The 21,415-nt window shown below is 34.7% G+C and overlaps 1 protein-coding gene across 3 annotated transcripts; it reads right to left on the bottom strand.

Annotated features, from left to right (window-relative positions):
• Positions 1–1,092: 1,092 nt before the first annotated feature.
• LOC132563361 (nuclear factor related to kappa-B-binding protein-like) lies at positions 1,093–21,204 on the bottom strand. 3 transcript variants are annotated; one of them, XM_060228138.1, is made up of 25 exons: positions 21,124–21,204; positions 20,047–20,183; positions 19,626–19,703; positions 18,976–19,031; positions 18,767–18,834; positions 18,114–18,241; positions 17,760–17,881; positions 16,416–16,483; positions 15,870–15,995; positions 14,772–14,884; positions 14,075–14,165; positions 12,963–13,170; positions 12,265–12,367; positions 11,934–12,060; positions 10,964–11,153; positions 10,657–10,717; positions 8,831–9,005; positions 8,346–8,452; positions 7,812–7,935; positions 7,340–7,413; positions 6,418–6,835; positions 5,473–5,964; positions 4,978–5,187; positions 4,479–4,808; positions 1,093–3,486 (listed from the first exon to the last, which is right to left on the bottom strand). In XM_060228138.1, exons 2-25 carry the CDS (start codon positions 20,161–20,163, stop codon positions 2,996–2,998), a joined length of 4,077 nt encoding a protein of 1,358 aa, XP_060084121.1. In that variant the 5' UTR covers positions 20,164–20,183; positions 21,124–21,204; the 3' UTR covers positions 1,093–2,995. The 3 variants fall into 3 exon arrangements, with proteins under 3 accessions (XP_060084121.1, XP_060084107.1, XP_060084113.1); XM_060228124.1 differs by lacking the exons at positions 18,114–18,241; positions 18,767–18,834; positions 18,976–19,031; ... (1 more) ...; positions 20,047–20,183; positions 21,124–21,204 and having other exon boundaries at positions 15,981–15,995; positions 17,760–17,875; XM_060228130.1 differs by lacking the exons at positions 15,870–15,995; positions 18,114–18,241; positions 18,767–18,834; ... (2 more) ...; positions 20,047–20,183; positions 21,124–21,204 and having other exon boundaries at positions 17,760–17,875.
• Positions 21,205–21,415: the final 211 nt, after the last annotated feature.

Here is a 21,415-nt window from a genome sequence, read left to right as displayed (position 1 = left end):
GATCGTTTTAGAGATTTTACACTTTTCAAAAATTAATCCACAGCCTTTAAGAGAGTTTAAGGGATTCAATCCTAAAACTTTTTTTACATTGAAATACAGTTATGTGTTCTGTAAAATTACCTGATTCTATGTACCTAACTTAATATTAAACAATAGAGTCTTACAGGACACTTCATGTATATTGGTTTAAAAAGTCAATTTTTCAAAGAATTTCAAACTGTATAAAAGCAGCAGAAAGTCAAAATGACGGAAAACTGATGATGAAAATATGAGATAATTACACAAACTTGTTGTATGACCAGTTTCTCCTGTTTATATTTCTAGTTTTGCCCTAAAGTGAGATAAAACAATACTGGCCAACAGACAAACACATTTATAACCTTTTAATAAATTTTGGTGCCTATACATAACACCAAACAAGTTGACATATACATGTATGTATCAGATGATCCTCAGGCTTACTGTGTATCACAGAGAAAATTTCCACATTGACGTTGATCATTAATGTATATAATTAAAAGTTTTAAAGACTTTCTACATCCATGACCTTGATAATTAGGAACACTTGATTAACTACATTGGTTAAGCTGATAAAGACAAAAGTTTTGACACTCTTGTAATCATACACTGTTGTTAAATATGTCACCATGTATCAATACTTGCCAAGCAAGCATAAAGTGTGCAATACTTTCCAAAACTGATTATTCTGGTGATAAATGCTTTCTTTTGAATGTTTGTTAACTATTCATAACAACAAAATGACCAACAACAGAATTCATAATTGAAAATTACCTTGTATAACAGTAAAACTGAGATTGACAAAGTGAAGCACTTATCCTGGGATGTACATATTTTATGTCCCTGACTTTACTGATGAAATCTCCAGCCACCAAGAGTTACAGCCCCTGTAATTGCTCTCCAAACATTCTGAACCAATCTTTCACAATCATAATTTAGTTTACACTTCCAACAAAAACACCCCCCGATGTATATGTTTGATATAACATGAAGAAAAGTACCATATAACCATGATACCTGTTTAGAAATTAAATTAGATTTCATTTATATCAGAATTTCAATCACAGACAGGATGCTATTTTGTCTTCTTTACTTTGGGTGTCTGGTCTACATTTCAGTACTACATGTTATACAATAACAATTTCACTTTTAAGAAATAACAGAAAATTCACAATCAGTTTTATGATTTATACAATTTATAAACATTTAAATAATTTAGTAGGAAAAAAAATGTTTCATAGTTTCTATGAATGTTTTCATCAATGAGAATTTTTTCTTTCTTAATGAACATTTGAATTATCGTGCACTGCATATTGCATTAATTCTATTACTCAAATCAAAAGAAGTGAGGAACCGAACACACCCTTTAAATGCTCAAGTGATTGTCTACTTAGACTGGAACCAATAAAAAAATAGTACTTTGCATAAATGTGACTGAGAAAGCACTACACTGGTATTAGTACCCCGTGTTAAACATAACTGTTATTTATCAGATGGAAACTGGATAGTATTGCAAAGTCTTATAGTATAGTTACCAATATCCAAAAGTACTGACACTGTGTTACAGTGTTTCCAAATTTGTGTGTAATTTAAATGAACATGAACAGTACTAAACCTATCACTGTTGGAACAGTTCGCTTGTGGTGTTGGATATGGATAGTGCCAACCACTCATCCTGGGATCACACATCAAAAGAAGTGCCTTCGAGAACTGATCAAACAAAATAATATCCAATAGCTAAATCATCACTAATTATAGGAATATAGTGAGTTCATTTTAATGGCCTCTCCAAGCCAAATATGTCATAAAAATATTTAAATGTTATCACACTTTTTTTTACATCTATTAGAATGAAAAGTTTACCCAGTGATTGTACAGATCAATCAAAGAGCTATTTACATTAACGAAAATACTGATCAAATTCAAAATTACTGATAACAGTTTTCAAACATGTTTGTGCTAGTCATAAATAAATGTGCATATACATGTATTTATGTTTATATCATCAACAAAGATACATTATGCATATCAAAAATTCACTCACAAATTTTTTTCTTTCATTTCAAAGTAAATTGACCAGTATATCTATTTTTTTTTATATTACATTTTGAACAAATTCTTTGCAAAGGCCAGAAACATCAGACTCAATCTGATCACAAACATTTGGAACACTTTTAACAAAAGTACCCGTTGTGATTCAATTAAATTATCAGGCAAAATACAAAAACAAATACCAAAATGGCAGCATTCATTTTTATGTTTTCAATTTAGTTTTGACTGCTTAATTTATCCTGCAATAAGCCCGGGGGTAGGAATGGGGGTGGGGGTGTTTAAAACAGTTATACTTTATCAAGTGATTTCAATTTACTTTGTATCACAGAGCTGATGCTGGTATCCCAGAAATATATACATGTATTGATGATTTGCAAGTGACCATTAAGATTTGTTCCTGATGAGGGAAAGAAAATAATAAAAAATAATTTTGTGTTACATATCTTGAAAAAGATATCAAATGCTGTTTTGTAATAAGAATTGAATAAATCAGAAAGACCTTTAGTTTTGAATTTTTTTCGTTTATTATTTTGCAGTTAGCTCTCCTTTACTGTAAACATGTAAATATCCGTTATAAACACTGTTCCCTTGAAGAGATTGTCGGTCTTATGAAAACCAGGTATAAAAATAGTTCTACTTCACTACAAATATTTATCTTGCACTAAGCCTATACCCAGTAGTAAGTCTTCCAACATCTGTTACAGCTTTAATAGAACTGTCAACAAACACTAGAACATTGTCCTGTTATAAGCCCACCCTCAACATTGATTTAGAGTTAAAATGTTGTCTCCTTGGACTTATCGTAGGATAAATATCGCAACCATATACAAACAGAAGTCTTCAATTCAATTCATTTTTTTTAAACCCTAAAGGAGAACTCCTAATAAAGACAATGTATACACTGAACACACTACTTTCATCTATGTCATGACTTGGCATCTGAATTGGGCACTTCAGTTGAGCTAGTAGATAAGGCAGTGGCTGCCAAAGTGTGTGGGCTGGTTTCTCCGACCGGTGTCATAGAAACTGCCCCTCGACCAGCCGTTTGAACCATGTTTAATTTGTTAACAGTCTGTAACATTCCTACACCTTGGTTTGAAATTCCCTGTCCACCAGCAAGTTTTAGCCCTGGAGGAGGGGCTATAATTCGGGCATATACAGCACCGGTTTGACTCTTGCCCTTCTGTGAACTCTTGCCCTGGGTCTTGGCTGGGTTTGGTATAATCTGTCCAGAGGGCAGCACTGTGGCCTGAGTTGCTTGGTTTTCAGGGATCTGGGGCTGGGAAATGAGGATGGTAGCCTGACCAGGCTTGAGTCCAGCCTGCTGACCCAGCACAGTCCGCACCACTTGAATGTTCTGGCCCTGCTTTGGACTTGCCCCACTCATGATCTGGAGTGGCTTTCCACCAGAAAAACCTGTCACAAAAACAATGTATTATTCATACACAAAGAACAAGTTAATCTTACAATGAAGGAACATAAAAAGTATGTTGACTGATTTCCTTATGTTGTAACATCCTTCAATTTGAATGAAAAAGAATGTTACATACTAAAGCTATGTGCTGATTTGTCGCTAAAGACATTATCAACCTTGATCAATGCATAAACAGTAATACAGAAGTTATATAACTTTTTAATGGTCCTTTAAAAAACGGAAATGCTTTATATAATCTAACTTTGGCAATCTAATGATTAATGAACTTTATCATAATTAATACTGCCAACATTATTTCTGAAGAAAATCAAACAGAATTTGTAATGATAAACAAAATGTATTCATAATATATTATTTTCATTGCAATTATAACCATCTGTTCCACTGATAATCTATCAGTACCCCTTTACCTCAAACCTTTACATAAAGTATACAGACATACAGCATATCAAGTTCCCCTTTACCTCAAACCTTTACATAAAGTATATACATACACCATATCAAGTACCCCTTTACCTCAAACCTTTACATAAAGTATACAGACATACAGCATATCAAGTTCCCCTTTACCTCAAACCTTTACATAAAGTATATACATACACCATATCAAGTTCCCCTTTACCTCAAACCTTTACATAAAGTATATACACATACACCATATCAAGTACCCCTTTACCTCAAGCCTTTACATAAAGTATATACACATACACCATATCAAGTACCCTTTTACCTCAAACCTTTACAGAAAGTATGTAGACATACACCATATCAAGTACCCCTTTACCACCAAACCTTTACAGAAAGTATGTAGACATACACCATATCAAGTACCCCTTTACCACCAAACCTTTACAGAAAGTATGTAGACATACACCATATAAAGTATCCGTTTACCTCAAACCTGTACATAAAATACACTATATCACCAGAGTTTTTCCAATGAAATCAAAATTAAACAGACAATCTAACTTACTCTGGGTGAGAGTTGCATTGTTACTGGTAAGTGATCCTGTTGACTGCTGGACTATGAACTGAGGTAAGAGACCGGCTTGGCCTGCAGTGACCACCTTTGCCTGTGTGGATGCTGGCATGCCTCCAGGACGCAGTGTGATGCTGCCATGAGGAAGTTGAGTAACCACAATGCCACCTTGCCCTGGTGTTACTACTTTAGGCTGACTGACCATCTGGACCATGGCCTGAGAGCCAGCTGGTGTGGCTGTATTGACCACTGAGGGGTTGGTCAGGCGAGAGTTAGTGGTGACTGTATGTGTGGTTGGACTTCCCACTGATGATTCTGAGGTAGCTTTTCATACAAACAAAAGAAAATTAGTATGACCAACACACTCTAAATCTAAGAAAAACTCAGAAAATATTGAAATCACATGACAACATCTGAAAAGTATAGAAATCTCTTAAAGTAGCTAACCTCTACTAGTCATTTATAAGAACATGTCACATTTGTACAAACATACCTGTAGGAGTGCGAGGCTGGGCAAGAGTCATCACCCCTCCTCCACTGCCCTGTGATATTATGCTGATGGTTGGAAGTGCACCTTGCTGGGTCTGTAACAGACCCTGGATCTGCTGTTGACCTTTACCCCCTATCTGCACCAGCTGACCTCTGGGCTTTCCTGTAAACTGTACAGGTTTTCCTCCAGTCACCTGGTGTACCATGTTGCTGCCTGGAAACCCATTTCCAAAAGACCATTGATTTATAAATATTCTGGCAACATTGTTCATGTGCGTGTGTTATATAAAATGATTGTGTGTAAAGTTGAATTTGCAGTTTCGATGATTAATAAATAGAATGGTTGTAACATTCACCCATGAATTTAAACTACCTTAAAACTTCCCTTAATATATCAGTAATTACATTACTAAAATTTTACTTTGATCAAGAATGAATGTCCTCCATAAACACCTCTGATAAAAGGTGGGTATCGTTGATAAAACAGGTGTGTACATACCTTGTATCTTAATGGTAGTACTAGCGCGTGGAGACTGTGCCTGAGCTCTCTGTGCTGCTAACAGATTACTCACAGAAACCATTTGGTTTCCAGCGACTAAGCGGGCCACTAAAGGTGCCCCAACACCAGATGATGGCACTGTTGATGTAGTGTTGCTAGCGTCGATCATAGTCTGAAGTCCTGTGGCAGTAGTGGCGACAGTAGTGGTTTTCTTGGTGACCAAAGTTGGGGTTTGGGAAGGAGTAGGAGTGTGGGCTGGGGAGTTACTAGGCGTGCCACCTCGTGACCCTTGTATAAAAAGCTCTGGGCAGATCTGTTGTCCTAGACTCTGGGCTAAGGTAGGGCTGCCCTGTGGGTTTGAGCCCATCAGTGTGGCTCGAACATTGTGCAGATTTAGTGTCTTAGAGACTCCAGTTGGTGTGTCAGGCTGTGATTGCTGTAAGGCTGTAGAAACATTAACAGACGGTGACCTGTTGCTCCCTGGAGACAAGCCTGAAGAGTAACAAAGTGTTAACACTGGATAAAACACTAGTCTCAAGGAAATTAATTTGGACATATACCATTGGTGCACAAATATGGTTTGACATTCATATTCAGGTTCACTATACAGTTTAGAAATGAAAAGAATACACGAAATTTCAAAAACATGTCCTGAGATAAGATTATAAAAATAACACTATATTACAACAATAGTATCTCTATTATTCTTGTAATTTTCCATACTTTGTTGTGTAGCTCTGTTCCCGACATAGTATACCATATATTTAGACAAGTCCCAACTGACTTTACAACACTGTTGTATGTAATGAAACACCTAAGAAGATAACTCTGAAGTCACATTCCTTCATTGTATTGTTTAATACCACAATCAAAGTCATTTCAGGCCAGAATTTGTTCATGAAAATGTTTATTTTTAGCATTTTGATACAAAACCAGAGGGTGTACCTTTAGTAGGTGTCCCAGGAAGACTTCCTGCATGCTGTAACTGCTGTTGTTGTTGCTGCTGTTGCTGCTGCAGTTGCTGTATCTGGAACCTAATAGTGGCACCACTCATCGATGGCAAACCACTTCCACTAGACAGGAGGTTGGCTGTAGTCCCAGATTTATTCATTGTGGAGGCCAGGGTTGAGGTGGTCCGTGGACTTCCTGTTGCTCTGGGGCTGACCTGTCCTACTACAGGGCTGTTGGGAGTACCCTTGGGAGTGGGACTTCCAGTTACCACAGGGCTGGAGGGCGTGTGACTGCTGTCTAGAGCATTGAGGCTCTCTGTACTGGCACTGAGGGATTGAGTGAGGCGTGGACTACTGGCTGATGTCAAGTTGGGAGTGGTTGAGGTTTGGCTTGTCAACTCCTTGACTTTCTGCTGTATAAACAAAACATTCAATAGATTGTTAATGACTTTACCTAGAGGATACCATGATACTAACATATAAAACATCACCTTTTACACAAACAGTAAATCAGAATCAATGTTAATATTTCCAAAACAGGATTTTATTGAGTGCTATATGCATATTGTCAACGATAATTCAACGACAACTCATCAGAAATTTTATACTTTGTATTTCTTTAAACAGAAATTTTAGTTCTTGTGAAAAATACTGTCATTAAACTCATCATAAAATTTATAATTTGTATTAATTTAAACAGAAATTTTGGTTACTGTGAAAAATACTGTCATCCCTTTTTCCTTTTTTTTTCACCAACTGTTGATTGATTCAACCTTTTTTAACCTCAAAAATTAACATACTAGGTGTATAAAAATCATGTGCGTATATGTGACCATACAAACACATGTATGTACACATACGTAATTACAATGAAGGCCTGATGATATCATTTGAGGATGTGTTAGACTTGAACTTACGGTTTTCTGTGTTTTAGGCTTCTGTAATGATTTCCTGGCTTTCTGAGCTGCAGCGTGGGCCTGGTGTATCCGCTCTAGATTTTGGAACAAACATAAATATTACCTCATAAAAAACATTCTTCACAATAAAAGAGATCCTCAAAAAAGATTACATCAAAACAATAGTCATCTCCCAACATGTAGATATTTACTGACATAAATCAATTAAAACTTGTTAGACTTGATACATATGAAATGAAAATGAAGAATCCTAAGCTTGATCAATAGTTAACGCTGAAAAAGGTTTATCCCTTGAAGACATCCTGCTTTGTACTCATGCCTACAGACATGTCTCAATGTGACTTCTGAAGAAAGTTTTCCTGACATCACCACACCTAAGACTGAACTGCCATTTTTCTGTAGTAATCTGTGTGCCTTTACAGCTACCATGACTGTACTAATGGTAGCCATGTAAACGTCTTTTGAGACTTACCAAACTCCTCTTCAGCACGACTCCTGTGAAGGTAGATCCACAGTTTCCTGTTGACATCGTACTTGACACAAGGGTCCTTCTCCGAGTGGAGCCTGTCTAGAGCCCCACTAACCACCACATTTATCTGGATAGATAACACAGCAACATCACTCTCCTACACAATCGTTATTATATTGTATGTTACAGTTGATGAAATCTAACACTCCACAGTCAACTACAGAAGACTGCACACTCTAAAACTGCCTTAATATGTCAAAGCTGACAGATATATTACTTATACTTTTTGATGATATTTATGTTCAATACAGTATAAAAAGGTACAAAAAAGCAAGTGTAATACAACGAAATGAAACATTTGCAAAAATTTTTACCATGAAAATTTGACATTCCAATAAGCTGTAGAAAGTTGGTTGTTCCTGAAACTAGCTCCTGGTGAGATTATTAAAATTTCTGTCAATGTCGGCACAGATTTAGTATATAAATCATAATACTGCTAAAAGATAATGCTACAGACTTCTAACGTGAATACTATACCTGTGCATCTGATACTCCAGGAGCTAGAAACTGAGAATCTTTCAGCAGCTCACAAATGTCACCACGTGTTCCCTCTCCATTGGGTAATCGTGCTGCAGCATCTCTAACTGTAAGATAATTGCAATGATTTAAGATGTTTATGTAATGATAATGACTTCCTCTACAGTTTTTATAAAGATCCTATTTAATACCTTAAAACAAGAAAAGAAAAGAAATTTTAATGTAATAATTACAGATATACAAACCAAATGTGAGGGTAATGACAAAAAAGTTCTGTTGGAAAATCAGGCTTCATCACTAAAGACTAACAATGAATTCTCCCTCACTTTTAAACTTACTCATTGTGAGGATGGTAACAAAGGAAGGCCTGTTAGAATTAAACAATGAATTCTTCCTCACTTTTATACATACCCAATGTGAGGATGGTGACACAGGAAGGCCTGTTAAGAGATTAACAATGAATTCTCCCTCACTTTTATACATACCCAGTGTAAGGATGGTGACAAAGGAAGGCCTGTTAGAGATTAACAAGGCATGCTCCCTTGCTTTGTTCATGGCATTCTCCTTGCTGTAGACCCCCTTCACTGGCCCTACAACCGACTCATAGCCATGCATTTTGTATGTAAATGCTTTGTGAGGGTTTTCAAAACGTCTCTTTTCCTGAAATTTAAAATGAATCAGCATTTGATACACACATTTCAAACATATAAATCAAACATCATCACTTTAAGGGCAATTATTTTGTAACCAAGAACTACACTATAACACCAAGTATCTCTTTGCTTTGATATTCCTGGTAAAATCTTTCTTTACTTTATGTACAGTTGTTTGGAATAAACCTGGAATGTGGAAGGCAAGCATAAACAGTCATGAAAAAACTAACCTAACAACTACAATCAAACAAGTTGAATGTGCCAGGATTACTCTACTCTATTCTCAGAAAATTTGACCTGATCTTGGCCTAATTAGTTGTTAAAGCCCTGCTACACTAATGTCAAACAACCTTTGGACCGAGTGAAGTTTTGGAAATGAAAGACCATATTATCTCTTATTTGGAGACCTCATCATCTCAGATTTGTAGACACATTATTTCTGATTTGTAGACTACATTATTTCTGACTTGTAGACATATTATTTCTGATTTGTAGACATATTATTTCTGATTTGTAGACTACATTATCTAAGATTTTGAGACTACATTATCTAAGATTTGTAGACACATTATCTCTGATTTGTAGACTACATTATTTCTGATTTGTAGACATATTATTTCTGATTTGTAGACATATTATTTCTGATTTCTCTGACTTGTAGACTACATTATCTCTGACTTGTAGACTACATTATCTCTGATTTGTAGACACATTATCTCTGACTTGTAGACTACATTATCTCTGACTTGTAGACTACATTATCTCTGATTTGTAGACACATTATCTCTGACTTGTAGACTACATTATCTCTGATTTGTAGACACATTATCTCTGATTTGTAGACTATATTATCTCTGACTTGTAGACACATTATCTCTGACTTGTAGACTACATTATCTCTGACTTGTAGACTACATTATCTCTGATTTGTAGACTACATTATCTCTGACTTGTAGACTACATTATCTCTGACTTGTAGACTACATTATCTCTGATTTTGAGACTACATTATCTCTGATTTGTAGACTACATTATCTCTGATTTGTAGACACATTATCTCAGATTTGTAGACACATTATCTCTGACTTGTAGACTACATTATCTCTGACTTGTAGACACATTATTTCAGATTTTAAGACTACATTATCTATATTTGGAGACCTCAATATCTACTGAACAATATTAACATCATTTCATTTACTTCTTTTAGCATTTCCCTACAGTGAAAGATAGCTCAAAACTTAAAACCAATCCAATCCCATTGATAAACCTGTTAATACTTTTCTCTGTGTATACTCATGTCATCAGGTATACTTTCTGAATTTAGTCGTAAGATAAACAGTTCAGTGTGTGACAAATAACAAATTAGCATTCTGATCCTATATATTTGAAAAATGTTATATTCACTGCTCCAACTTGTGGTATAAGTACAGTTAAATCTCCCCTTATCTTCCCTTCACAAAATAGCAATGAACTGAATGAATTCTTTTACAACTAAAATAAAACTTCCTAACACGGATCACTCTGAAATCTAAATACTGAACCCTCCCAAATCTGGCTTAAACATTGACTGTTTAGAGCAATTCTCCGGTATTCAACTGAAGTTTGTGAGTTCAACACCATACTCAGTTTCCTAAGCTTTGAATCTTACTTCTTACCTGTTCTCTAAATGTACTCTTTTCCTCATCTGATGTTGCTCGTACCACAAATGAAGTCCAACTGAAATATAAAGCATTAATAAAAAATTGTGAAAAAAACAAATCTTAAACAGCTGTATTTAAGGTTTTGAGATAATAACTGTATTTGAGGTTTTGAGATGACCATCTGGTGCAATTCCTGTTTTACTCCATAGCTATTCTCAAGTAACATACCTGGCAGAGTGTTGACTCCAGGCCTCTATTACTGGAGGATTAGATGACTTTGTAATGGAAATATTCTGACCCCTATCACTGACATCCTACTTACCTTCGAGGAGGTGGCGGTGATCCTTGACCACTGTCATTGAGGTCAGTTGTGGATTCCTTCTTATTTGAACTCCAATATTTGAAAAGTTCCTGGAGAGTTTCATCAGAGTCTCGGCCAACACCGATCCAGCGCCACTGCTGAGCTCGCTCCTTGTAGTCCACAAAAGGGACAAAGTTGTCTGGAGTGGCACCTTCAGAGATAAACATTACAGTTAAAAGCAGATGAACATTACAATAAATGTTATTTTCATTAATCTCTAAGTACAGGTTGACAAGTAGATTCAGTGTGTTCTTTGGTAGCCCCGACTTAACTGACATAATGGACCAGATGTCCATTCTTTAAGTGATAAAACACAGCACAGCACACCGAAATGTGATGGGCTTTGACGTGTCTTTGCTATGGATTACTCAAGGACATTTGATGATAACCAGCGAACTTGCAGTACTGTTTAAAAATTTCAATGAAACTTTTGTGAAAAACAACATCTACAGTCCCACTATTTTTTGTTATTCTGTTCGAGATTAATGAATACTTTATAAAGATATCTTGTTAATATTATTAAGAAAACAAATATTGTCAAAATTCAGCTATGGAATGCAGCAGTGTCAATATCCAGTTATCTGTTCTGGTAACAATACCATAGGACTACACCAATGGTATGGAGGGGCAGATTGATGTCAAGTTAGCACATGCCAAACAGTTTTCTGTTAAGACAGGAAGCTTGTGCCTTTAATCATTTCCACAAGTAATATATTTCTGCAGTCTTTTTCAATGAATTCCAGAGGCCCAGGTTTAATATCAGCTTTAGACAAACAATCATGAAATAATAACCTTGATTCACTTTGCAACAACTTTGAAACAAGTTATACCAATTTTCTTGTTGGCCTGGATAGGAGCAAATGAGTAGTCTTTTGATGAGGTCCCATATGAAAATTATCACTGCAATTTAAAGTGTTAAGCTTTGACTTACCTACTAGGTCTCCAGCTAAAAATTTTAGTGCCGACATGACACTGTCCACCCAATTAGCCTGAAGGCTGAACCAAGAGTTGAGGGAGCTAGTTGGTGCCTCCTGCCACTCTCGTACCTTTTCCTCCAACTACAAGAAAAATGTTTTTAATGTCACTCTCCAATCTTTTCCTCCAACGTTTACGTTACAGAAACTTTGACAAACTCTCGTGCAACAGTTACACCCTAACCTTCAAGTATAACAAACATGAGAAAAAGTCACTCTCATGCCACTGCCAATGGATGAATCACAGATACTGAAATCAATTACAATATGAATCAATACATGACTTACATTGGCTGTGGTAAACTTGCCGTCCTGGAACTCGTTGAGTAGATCCTTAATAAGACTGAAGAAGTTGTTGTGTTGACCGAAGGAAAGCCTGGTAGGACAGGTACTGTGGGGGAATAATGGCAATGTTAAGTGTTTAAACATGGCATTAGGACATTTTTGATATTATGTTTTAATAAAATTTAATCAAGTTGTCGCCAAAAAATAAAGTAACTGTTAATACACAAGGTCACATCTCCTGTCAAATCTGACGATAGTAACTTCTCCGGAGTGCAACAGAAACTTGGGCACTATATAGAGTTTGTGATTGTAAACAAGTAGAATAAAAAACAATTACTACATTCTATAATAATTTGTCAATTAATAAAGAATTTTCCTGTCTGAATGAAACAAAGTGATATTTTTTTTCATACACTAACATAAATTAATTTTTATTTCCTGACTCGTCTGAATAAGTAGTCTAATATTGGAACTAAATTTTAGCAGGAAACAGTTATGACCGACTAATTTCAGGACTGAAATATATGAACATCAGTGGTATCATACAACTGATTCTAAGTTGTTGTAATAGGTATGATGTCACTTTATACAGGTGGTCCCTACTGTCAAAGGGATTGGTTTATTGCAAAATATTTATTGAAAGTTTTATATGAATGGCAGTATATGATGGCGGGCTTATTATCAGATACTTTAACACTTACTCAGGGAGAGGAAAGTCAGGGACCCCCTCATCCTCGCCCTTAAGGAAGCTGTCATTCATCCCCAGAGCTGATCCTTCTTCATTATATCCAGGCTCTGTCTTTATCTTTTCTTGTTTAATCTTCATCACTTTCTTGAGCTTTCTGTCTGATTTTTCTTTTAATCTGATCTTCTTCTTCTTAGCTAATGATAATGATGAATTTTCTGGAGCTTGAAAGAGATAGAAAGTTTAAGCAATCATAAAAGCTCAAAACATAATCAGATACAAAGTAAGACAAGACTTTTCTCTCGTGAAATCATACAAAGTAAGACAAGACTTTTCTCTCGTGAAATCATACAAAGTAAGACAAGACTTTTCTCTCGTGAAATCATACAAAGTAAATCATACAAAGTAGGACAAGACTTTTCTCTTGTGAAATCATACAAAGTAGGACAAGACTTTTCTCTTGACAAGACTTTTCTCTTGTGAAATCATACAAAGTAGGACAAGACTTTTCTCTTGTGAAATCATACAAAGTAGGACAAGACTTTTCTCTTGTGAAATCATACAAAGTAGGACAAGACTTTTCTCTCGTGAAATCATACAAAGTAGGACAAGACTTTTCTTGCGTGAAATCATACAAAGTAGGACAAGACTTTTCTTGCGTGAAATCATACAAAGACTAAAATTTTCTCTGATGAAATCATACAAAGTAGGACAAGACTTTTCTTGCGTGAAATCATACAAAGACTAAAATTTTCTCTGATGAAATCATACAAAGTAGGACAAGACTTTTCTTGCGTGAAATCATACAAAGACTAAAATTTTCTCTGATGAAATCATACAAAGTAGGACAAGACTTTTCTTGCGTGAAATCATACAAATGAGGACAAGACTTTTCTCTCATGTATACCATTTGTATAAAATTATTAATTTCATGCAACATTGTGAATATAAAGTTGAACAATTTACTCCATATATCAATTTCGATACACTGATAAAACCATGACAAATTTCCTCAGAAAAACATCTAATGGTTTGTAGTGTGCCCTAACTGTATTATCATCAGAGAGAATTTTTATGAATATTGAAAATCTGTTCATAACAAAAGTATATTACTAATTTGATACATACTGGGTTGTGTCTTCGGTGTCTTCCTGCTGGCCTGACACCTCGCCATGATGTCTTGCATAGTGATGTTCTGTGTATTCAATTCTGGGTACTCCTGTAAATAATCAGAAAGTTGATAACATTGAAATACATTGATAAGACAGATCCGATACCGATGTCCTCGTGACATCAGGTCATCTAGTACAGAGCTATCAAGGGTTACTGACCAATGTCCTGGTGACATGAGGTGCATGACTATCTAAAGCCACTGACCAAAGGCCAGTGGTTTTCTGAAAATATACATTTTTGTTGGCACTACAGTTCAAACAGAAAATTTGATTGCAATAATCACTTGTTCCACAAACCATATCAACTTTTTCTTTTATTTCTTACTTCATTGACATAATTCATGAATCAATAAAAAATGAATTCCCCATGCTAAGTAGAGAGAACTATCTAGGTCCACCAACCAAATGTCTGGTGATATACAAAGTATTTTTAAACTAGGTAGGGACACTGACAAAAAGTACTGTCACCTTCCATCAATGTCAGTTACAGACAGATTTTCACCTCTGAAATACATAGCCATGACAGTTCTATAAAATTAAAACATCACTGTAGTGTAAATAATCTTGTACATAAATCTATAGTTAACATTGAAATGTTGATTACCTGAACCAATCGAGACACTTTTCCACAAATGTTTCAAACATTCACTCACCTCAGCTTCCAACTTTTTCTTTTTGTGATTTTTTAACATTAATAAATAATCTTCTTCCGATATTTCTACAGGGCTGAATGGGCGCTGTCGTTTTGTCTGTGGTAAAACTTCACCTAAATCAAAGAAATCCTCAGCATTAAACAACAATATGCACATAACATCAAACAACAAAAACAATAAAGCTTCCATTTTACACTTGGCTATCAAGAACTAACTAATCTTTTGATTCAAAGGTCGAGTGTCAAAAACAATATCCTATAGACATGTCTTTTGAAAGTCAGGAGTCAAAACCAATGTGGGGGAGTCAAAAATACAGCTTTACATGTCAAATGGAGGCTCTGTATAAGTGTATTGTATTAAACACTCAACAACCTAGATCCTATAATATCAAGAAACAGGTTGTCATACTTTACAAAGTCAGCATACTAAATGAGTACAAGTTTATTAGGTTTCAAATTTTCATGATTTTCACAAAAAGTATAAAGGAACAAAGATGTATTTATCATAGAAGCCATGAACTGGACCATGGTTCTGTCAGTGTTGTTTCAAAGTCTCCATTGAAAAAATCATATTATGTTCAAGTGGTTTCAAAAGAAAATGTGTCATCTGTGCCTTTAATCTGAGAAATAAACACAGACCAGTAAAGTGTCACGTTTGAGGATTTTTGAGGGTTTAAGGTTAAAAATGAGTGGTGCTGGCCTTTTAAGGATTTGAGGAAGAATACAGGTCAAGGGCGATTTGATGTAGGATATACATCAGTGAAATGACGACAAAATCAGAAATTTCACCAGGGATACAGTAAGAAATTCTGACATGTTGTGTAGAGATTAGCTGTATTAAGGGACAGACAAATTAATTTACAGCAAGAAGGTTTGATGTGTCTTGTAGAGATTAGCTGTAATAAGGGGCAGGCCAAATAAGTTTACGGCAAGAAGGTTTGACGTGTTGTGTAGAAATTAGCTGTAATAAGGAACAGACTAATTAGCTTACAGCAAGAAGGTTTGACGTGTTGTGTAGAAATTAGCTGTAATAAGGTACCGACTGATAGATGTACAGTTAGTCGTTTAATATGTAGAGTCTTATAGGAGCATTGGTTACCTGCAACATCTCCATTGACTGTAGGCTTGGCAGAAAAGGTGGCAACTACGCTGGGAATAGTAGGTTCAGGTGAGGGAATGGGACACAAGGATTTAAACAACTGCTTTTTACCTCTCTGAGAAGGACCTGGATGAATGGAAATTATTGTACATGTCCAATGGTTCACATACAATATCAAGCAACTTACCCAGGTAAGTTGCATAATGATACTCTATGAAGAGCTGAATCAATTATAAATTTAGTCCATACAGCCATATTCTTTGATAATGAGTTGATAATTAGTATTCTAGTTGCAGTATAATATATATAGATGAAAATGTATCAAAAGAAAAATAATCACTAAATTTTCAGTTTTGTCGTTTTTCTGAGGAGGCCATTGCCCTATCCAACTTAAACACTTGTACCTTGTAATCAAAGTTTCATAAACTAATTCTAATTCTTCCCTGATATCACTCATCCATCATCATGTCACTCATCAGTGGATATTTTTCATAGATAATTCTGATGTCACTGTCTCATTGATTTTTGTGGTGAATTAATACTCACTGTCATGCTCATCTTCCTCTGACGAAGTGTCTTCAACGCCACATTCCTCCCGTACTTCCTTCATCAACCTGTAAATGTGGATGAATCACAGTGTTAACATATGCTTCCTCATATAATTACTTCTCTTAAGGATTCTATGTATTTACAACAAGATTTCATACTTTTCATGAACCAAATCTCTCAAAATTTGATGTATTTTTGACAAGACTCTACAATGAATCTATTACATTTTCCCATGATTAAATGGAAAAATTATTGAAAAGATGAAATGCTGCCACAGGAAGGAAGTTTAACTACACAATGTCATGATAAGTTATTGTAATCAATGTAGTGGCAGAAAGACCAGTCAAAGACTGAATGGACAACAAAATTTTACATAACCACAGAATCAAATGGCTTGTTCGGGAACTAAATCAAATGATAATAAGATAATGTAAAGCATGACATTATCCCCCATTCCCTGCTGCTTAAAAGAAAGACACACAATCATATTTATACAATTTTATATATACAACATATGTTGATATTACAGGCATAACTCCATTCCACCATTGTTACTGATATTTTCATGTAGATCATCTTTTACTGATGTTGTTTAAGTATGGTTTGGCATCATTTCATTTACAAATAAAACAATTACATTATGAATAACCTTTTTGATATAATTCATTACCACATATATGAGGATTACTTATAAAATTTGAAAATTAGGCCTATACTTAGTGCTATTTTTTGAAATTATTGGCAAAAGAAAAATATTTAAATTAAAAACTTCTCCAGCAAGCTATTGTTCAAGTAGTTTTTGAACAAAGTTGTTGCAATGCTCTGGAAACTATAAAATTTGTAACTTCACCTATCTGTTTCTAACTTGTTTTAATGGAACAAGAAAAAACTGAAAACTCCTCTGTCACCAAAGGCACCACTAGAGTGACAGAACTGGACAAAGTTTCAAGTAGTTATCTTGAACTGCTTTGGAGTCATGATCTATATTTTTTTTAATTTATTCTACTGGTTTCCATGGTATCAGAAACAGTATCTTGATGCAGAACTTCTCCATAGCAGAATGTATTAATATAGTATTAGTTGGGTAAGTGGTCAAGGTTTTGTGTAGTTATTTTGAATGGTTTAAAAAATTCAGGTCCAGAAAATGCCCATTCATGGAGAGATAGATGAACTGATGGAGCCTGTGTATACATTTCATGCAAATTTGTTTCACGGAGACAATAAAGCTAGAAAATTTTAAGTCTCAATGAGTAACAATCAACTAACAGACAGCCAATGCTTGTGTTATGTACCGTAAATATTTCTGACATGTGTGCAAATGAAATAGTTGAATAACAGTACCTGACATATTTTTTTCTGACTTTGTGTTCTATTGTGCGTTCCCTGAGTGGTGGTGGGGGAGGGTTGTACTCCATTGTCACATGGCCATCTGGAGGAATCTTCTTCATTTGTTCAAATACTTTCTGTAAAAATAGAGAAATCACATAATTCATCAGACATGACAAGCTAATGAAGCTATAAGTTGAACAGAATTCAACTTTATTCTATGTAAAGCTAGTAGTGTGGCAGATAACAACACACATTTTTAACGAACAAATACTGAAGGACGACTCTTTACCACCAAATTCATGTAAAACATCATTTTTTTTTCTTGGTCTGATTATCACCAATTTGATACTGTGCCATTTGACTTGCCTGTCTTGAGAGTAGAATTTCTTTAAGGAGGTTTGAATAGTATGTTTGCTGCCGATGTTTGTACTCCCTGTATTTGACTGTTCGACACAAATTAGTGTACTTGGCTATGTCGGGAGAGTAAAATCCATCTGAAATAAAAAGCATGAAAATCATAACTATCATGTTTTTACTTTTTTAAAGTGTTGTCCTCATGCCATTTTTACAGCAAGTCACACATAAGGTATATTTACTGTTTCTTACTGTCAAAAACCTGGAGGAAAATGTTGAAAATCAACAGAAACAATCTTCAATCTTATATACACCTCATTTTCAGAAAAAAGTCTTTTCGATTTGCAATGTATGTAAAGTCTTCATGATACACACTACAACAGAACTAATAATAACTAACCTGGTCTGGTCTAGTCATTATCAGAATATTAAGTAATACATAAGTTAATGTTCTTGTGAAATATCATAAAGCAAAGTATATCCATGCTTCCCTAGTGTCATTTGTAGAAGTTTACAACACACATGTGTGAGCAGATATTGCCAAATAACCCAAAGTCTGAACCAATTTACTAAACATTTGCTGAAATTAATTGTCACAACAATACATTTTTGTGCAGGACATACGTATTTACAAAATTGGAGTCAACAATCATGTATGCATTTACCTCTCAGCTTTGTATGGAACTCTTTCAATGGATTTCCAAACTTGAAATTATCACCTCCAAAAAGACCTCTGCAAAAAAAAAAAGATGGAAATTCAATTATTTATATTATGCAAAAATTTTAAAGCAACTGTGTATTTATATAACATTCTTTTACATTTTTAAATGGTTTTAAGCAAAGAATTTCAGACAAGTCACAAAACACTACTTACTCCAGGGTTTCTTCTTTGCCCTTCTTGTCATTCTCTGGAAAGCTTGGCAAGAATGTCTGATGATAGAAAAATGATACTGTATGTTACAATACTGATATAGCTTATCAATACACTGGTGATTTATTGATATCAATCAATTAATATTTTTAACTTTGAAAATAACTGAAATTTTTTCTGCAATAAATATCACATACTTTAAAGTTGAAATATCAGACACTGATGTTTCCAAAATTGCAGACGATGAGTTGACCTATCCTATAATACTAGCAACTTTTATAGAATTTGTATTACAAAGTTCAAAGCAGCAAAATAAATACTTTTGTATGCAATCAACGTGTACCAACATCTCTCATGTGGAATCAGTCGGGTATGATGTTTATCACTTTCATGATGAGTTCTAGGTATATTGTGCAATAAATTATCCATTGTTAATTGGATATTATAAATAACTATCCCAACTGCATACTTACATCCTACTCCATCATCTTACCCTCACACTGGTCATGAAATATCAACAGCAGTAAAATTACGATTTTATTAATACATCCTGGTACATGGACCAAGTAACTTATAAATCTGCAGACTTGTATATAATTGTATTGAAGACATGGATGAAAAGTACATAATGTTTGTTAATATGAGAACCTTACCAGCAGATGTGCCCGCTGTTCACTCGTTAGCTGATTCTGCCACGTCTCCCTGCTTACCACATCATTGAAAATATGGGACTGAAAAAAAGACATAATTGTAATCTCTGCAAATATCCTATCACTCACTTTCAAATGCAATTTCTACAATGAAGCCCATAAAAAGATTTGTAAACTGACTCAAAACTTAAAGAAGTAATACACAAAACAAAGACATATAGAGAAAATGTTTACATATCCCTCAGAAGGCAGAATGTATAAAAGTGTCTAAAGAAAAATTCAACTAAAGAATGTCTGTTCTGCTTTAGTCTCTTTGGTTCACACTTCATTAACTTGTAGCATAATATGAATTACCAAGTACTATAATAGACATTTATTGCACCTACAATGGTGAGATATATATGAAGAGGAAAAAAAGTAAAACCTGTTCAATCATGGCCTCTGGTAAGAGCATCTCGCGCCTTCCAAGCAGACATCGCTCCAGCTTGGTGCCAGGCTTGGATACTGGGAGTCCCCATGGTGCTCCTTCGTCTGAAGACATCCGCCGCTCTGCTTATATTTCTGAAACAGAAAGTTTTACATAGAGTACATGTATAATTATGTTATATAATCATGGTATATATAAATCTTGTAAATAGTATGTACCTTACTCTTGGTTATAACTAAAAACGTTCATTATTGAAAGGGTGTGAGGAACTGTTATATCCGTTTTTCATACAAAATGCCTTGGTCTGGTTATGATCATATTCCCTTCTCTTTAACTTTTAAATCTCTGCAATAAGATGAAACATTTTTTTCATCTCCAGTAACTCTTTAATCTTTTCATAATTCACTTAATTTAAGATATTTTATGCATTTTTCGCTATAAAAGGAAGAAGAAAAATTCGATATCGTTATAGGATGATGCAGCAAAACGGAAATTGACGCTTCTATTTCTCCATTTTCTTTTAATTTCACATTCTAATGGCCAACTTCATTTTTTGGCTCACTCAAAATTTGTTGAAAATGACTCATTGCTCATAGCTCGCTAAGATTTCCCACGATGTATATATTTTTAATTAACACAAACCAATGTCTATTGTACGGTTTATCACTAAAAATTGACACAGTAGTCAAATTATTTACATTATTAACAAGCGATAACCATATTATAATGCTATTTCTGTTTATACCTTTGAAAAATAAAGACTTTTGTGATATTGATTACTAAATATTATGTACATAACTAACCAGTAGTGCAATATAGGACTAATTTACTATTTAGGTGCATCGTAATCTCAAGACACACATTAATGCATTTACTAAAGATAATAAGGTATAGTGCATGTCTAAAAACAATCTATTTGTGCGCTATGTTTGCAAATTCTATCTCACATTCCAAGAAAACGTGCATTTTTGAAAAATACACAACGTGCAAATAATTTGCCTCTGAATCCATCCTCAAAACTTCAACAAGAACCAAAGTTACAACTTTCATACCAGGCTAATGACATTCACTTACCCATTCACTGGAGTATTGCAATCAAATTATTTGAAAAGTAAAAGTATTTGGAGGCTAGAAAGTCATTTTCCACATGATAGTAATTGAAAATGTTGAACAGCCTTGAATAACAAAATAAAACCGGAAGTTTAGATAGCCATCATACCCTTCTTTTTGGATCGACGATGCATGGATTTCATTGGAGGAAATAACCAGAAGGAATCATGATTCTCAAAAAAATTGTACATAAAAACACTATTTTTAGTCTTCAGTATATCTAATAATTCTAAGGTCTTCTTTTGAAAAATGATTT

The sequence above is a fragment of the Ylistrum balloti genome, unplaced genomic scaffold (genome assembly GCF_031769215.1).
Source record: "Ylistrum balloti isolate Yb309-2 unplaced genomic scaffold, AGI_CSIRO_Ybal_v1 Utg369674, whole genome shotgun sequence".
NCBI lineage: Eukaryota > Metazoa > Mollusca > Bivalvia > Pectinida > Pectinidae > Ylistrum > Ylistrum balloti.
The sequence above is the reverse complement of the archived record's forward strand: the minus strand, read 5'-3'. Positions and strand labels throughout refer to the sequence as shown.

Coding starts and splice junctions, on each gene's coding strand:
- LOC132563361 (XM_060228138.1), bottom strand. CDS start 20,163: ATGTCTTCAGACGAAGGAGCACCATGGGGACTCCCAGTATCCAAGCCT. Junction 17,882..18,113: donor AAATTCTACTCTCAAGACAG/GCAAGTCAAATG, acceptor CTATTTTTACAG/AAAGTATTTGAACAAATGAA. Junction 9,006..10,656: donor AGAGTACATTTAGAGAACAG/GTAAGAAGTAAG, acceptor TTTAAATTTCAG/GAAAAGAGACGTTTTGAAAA.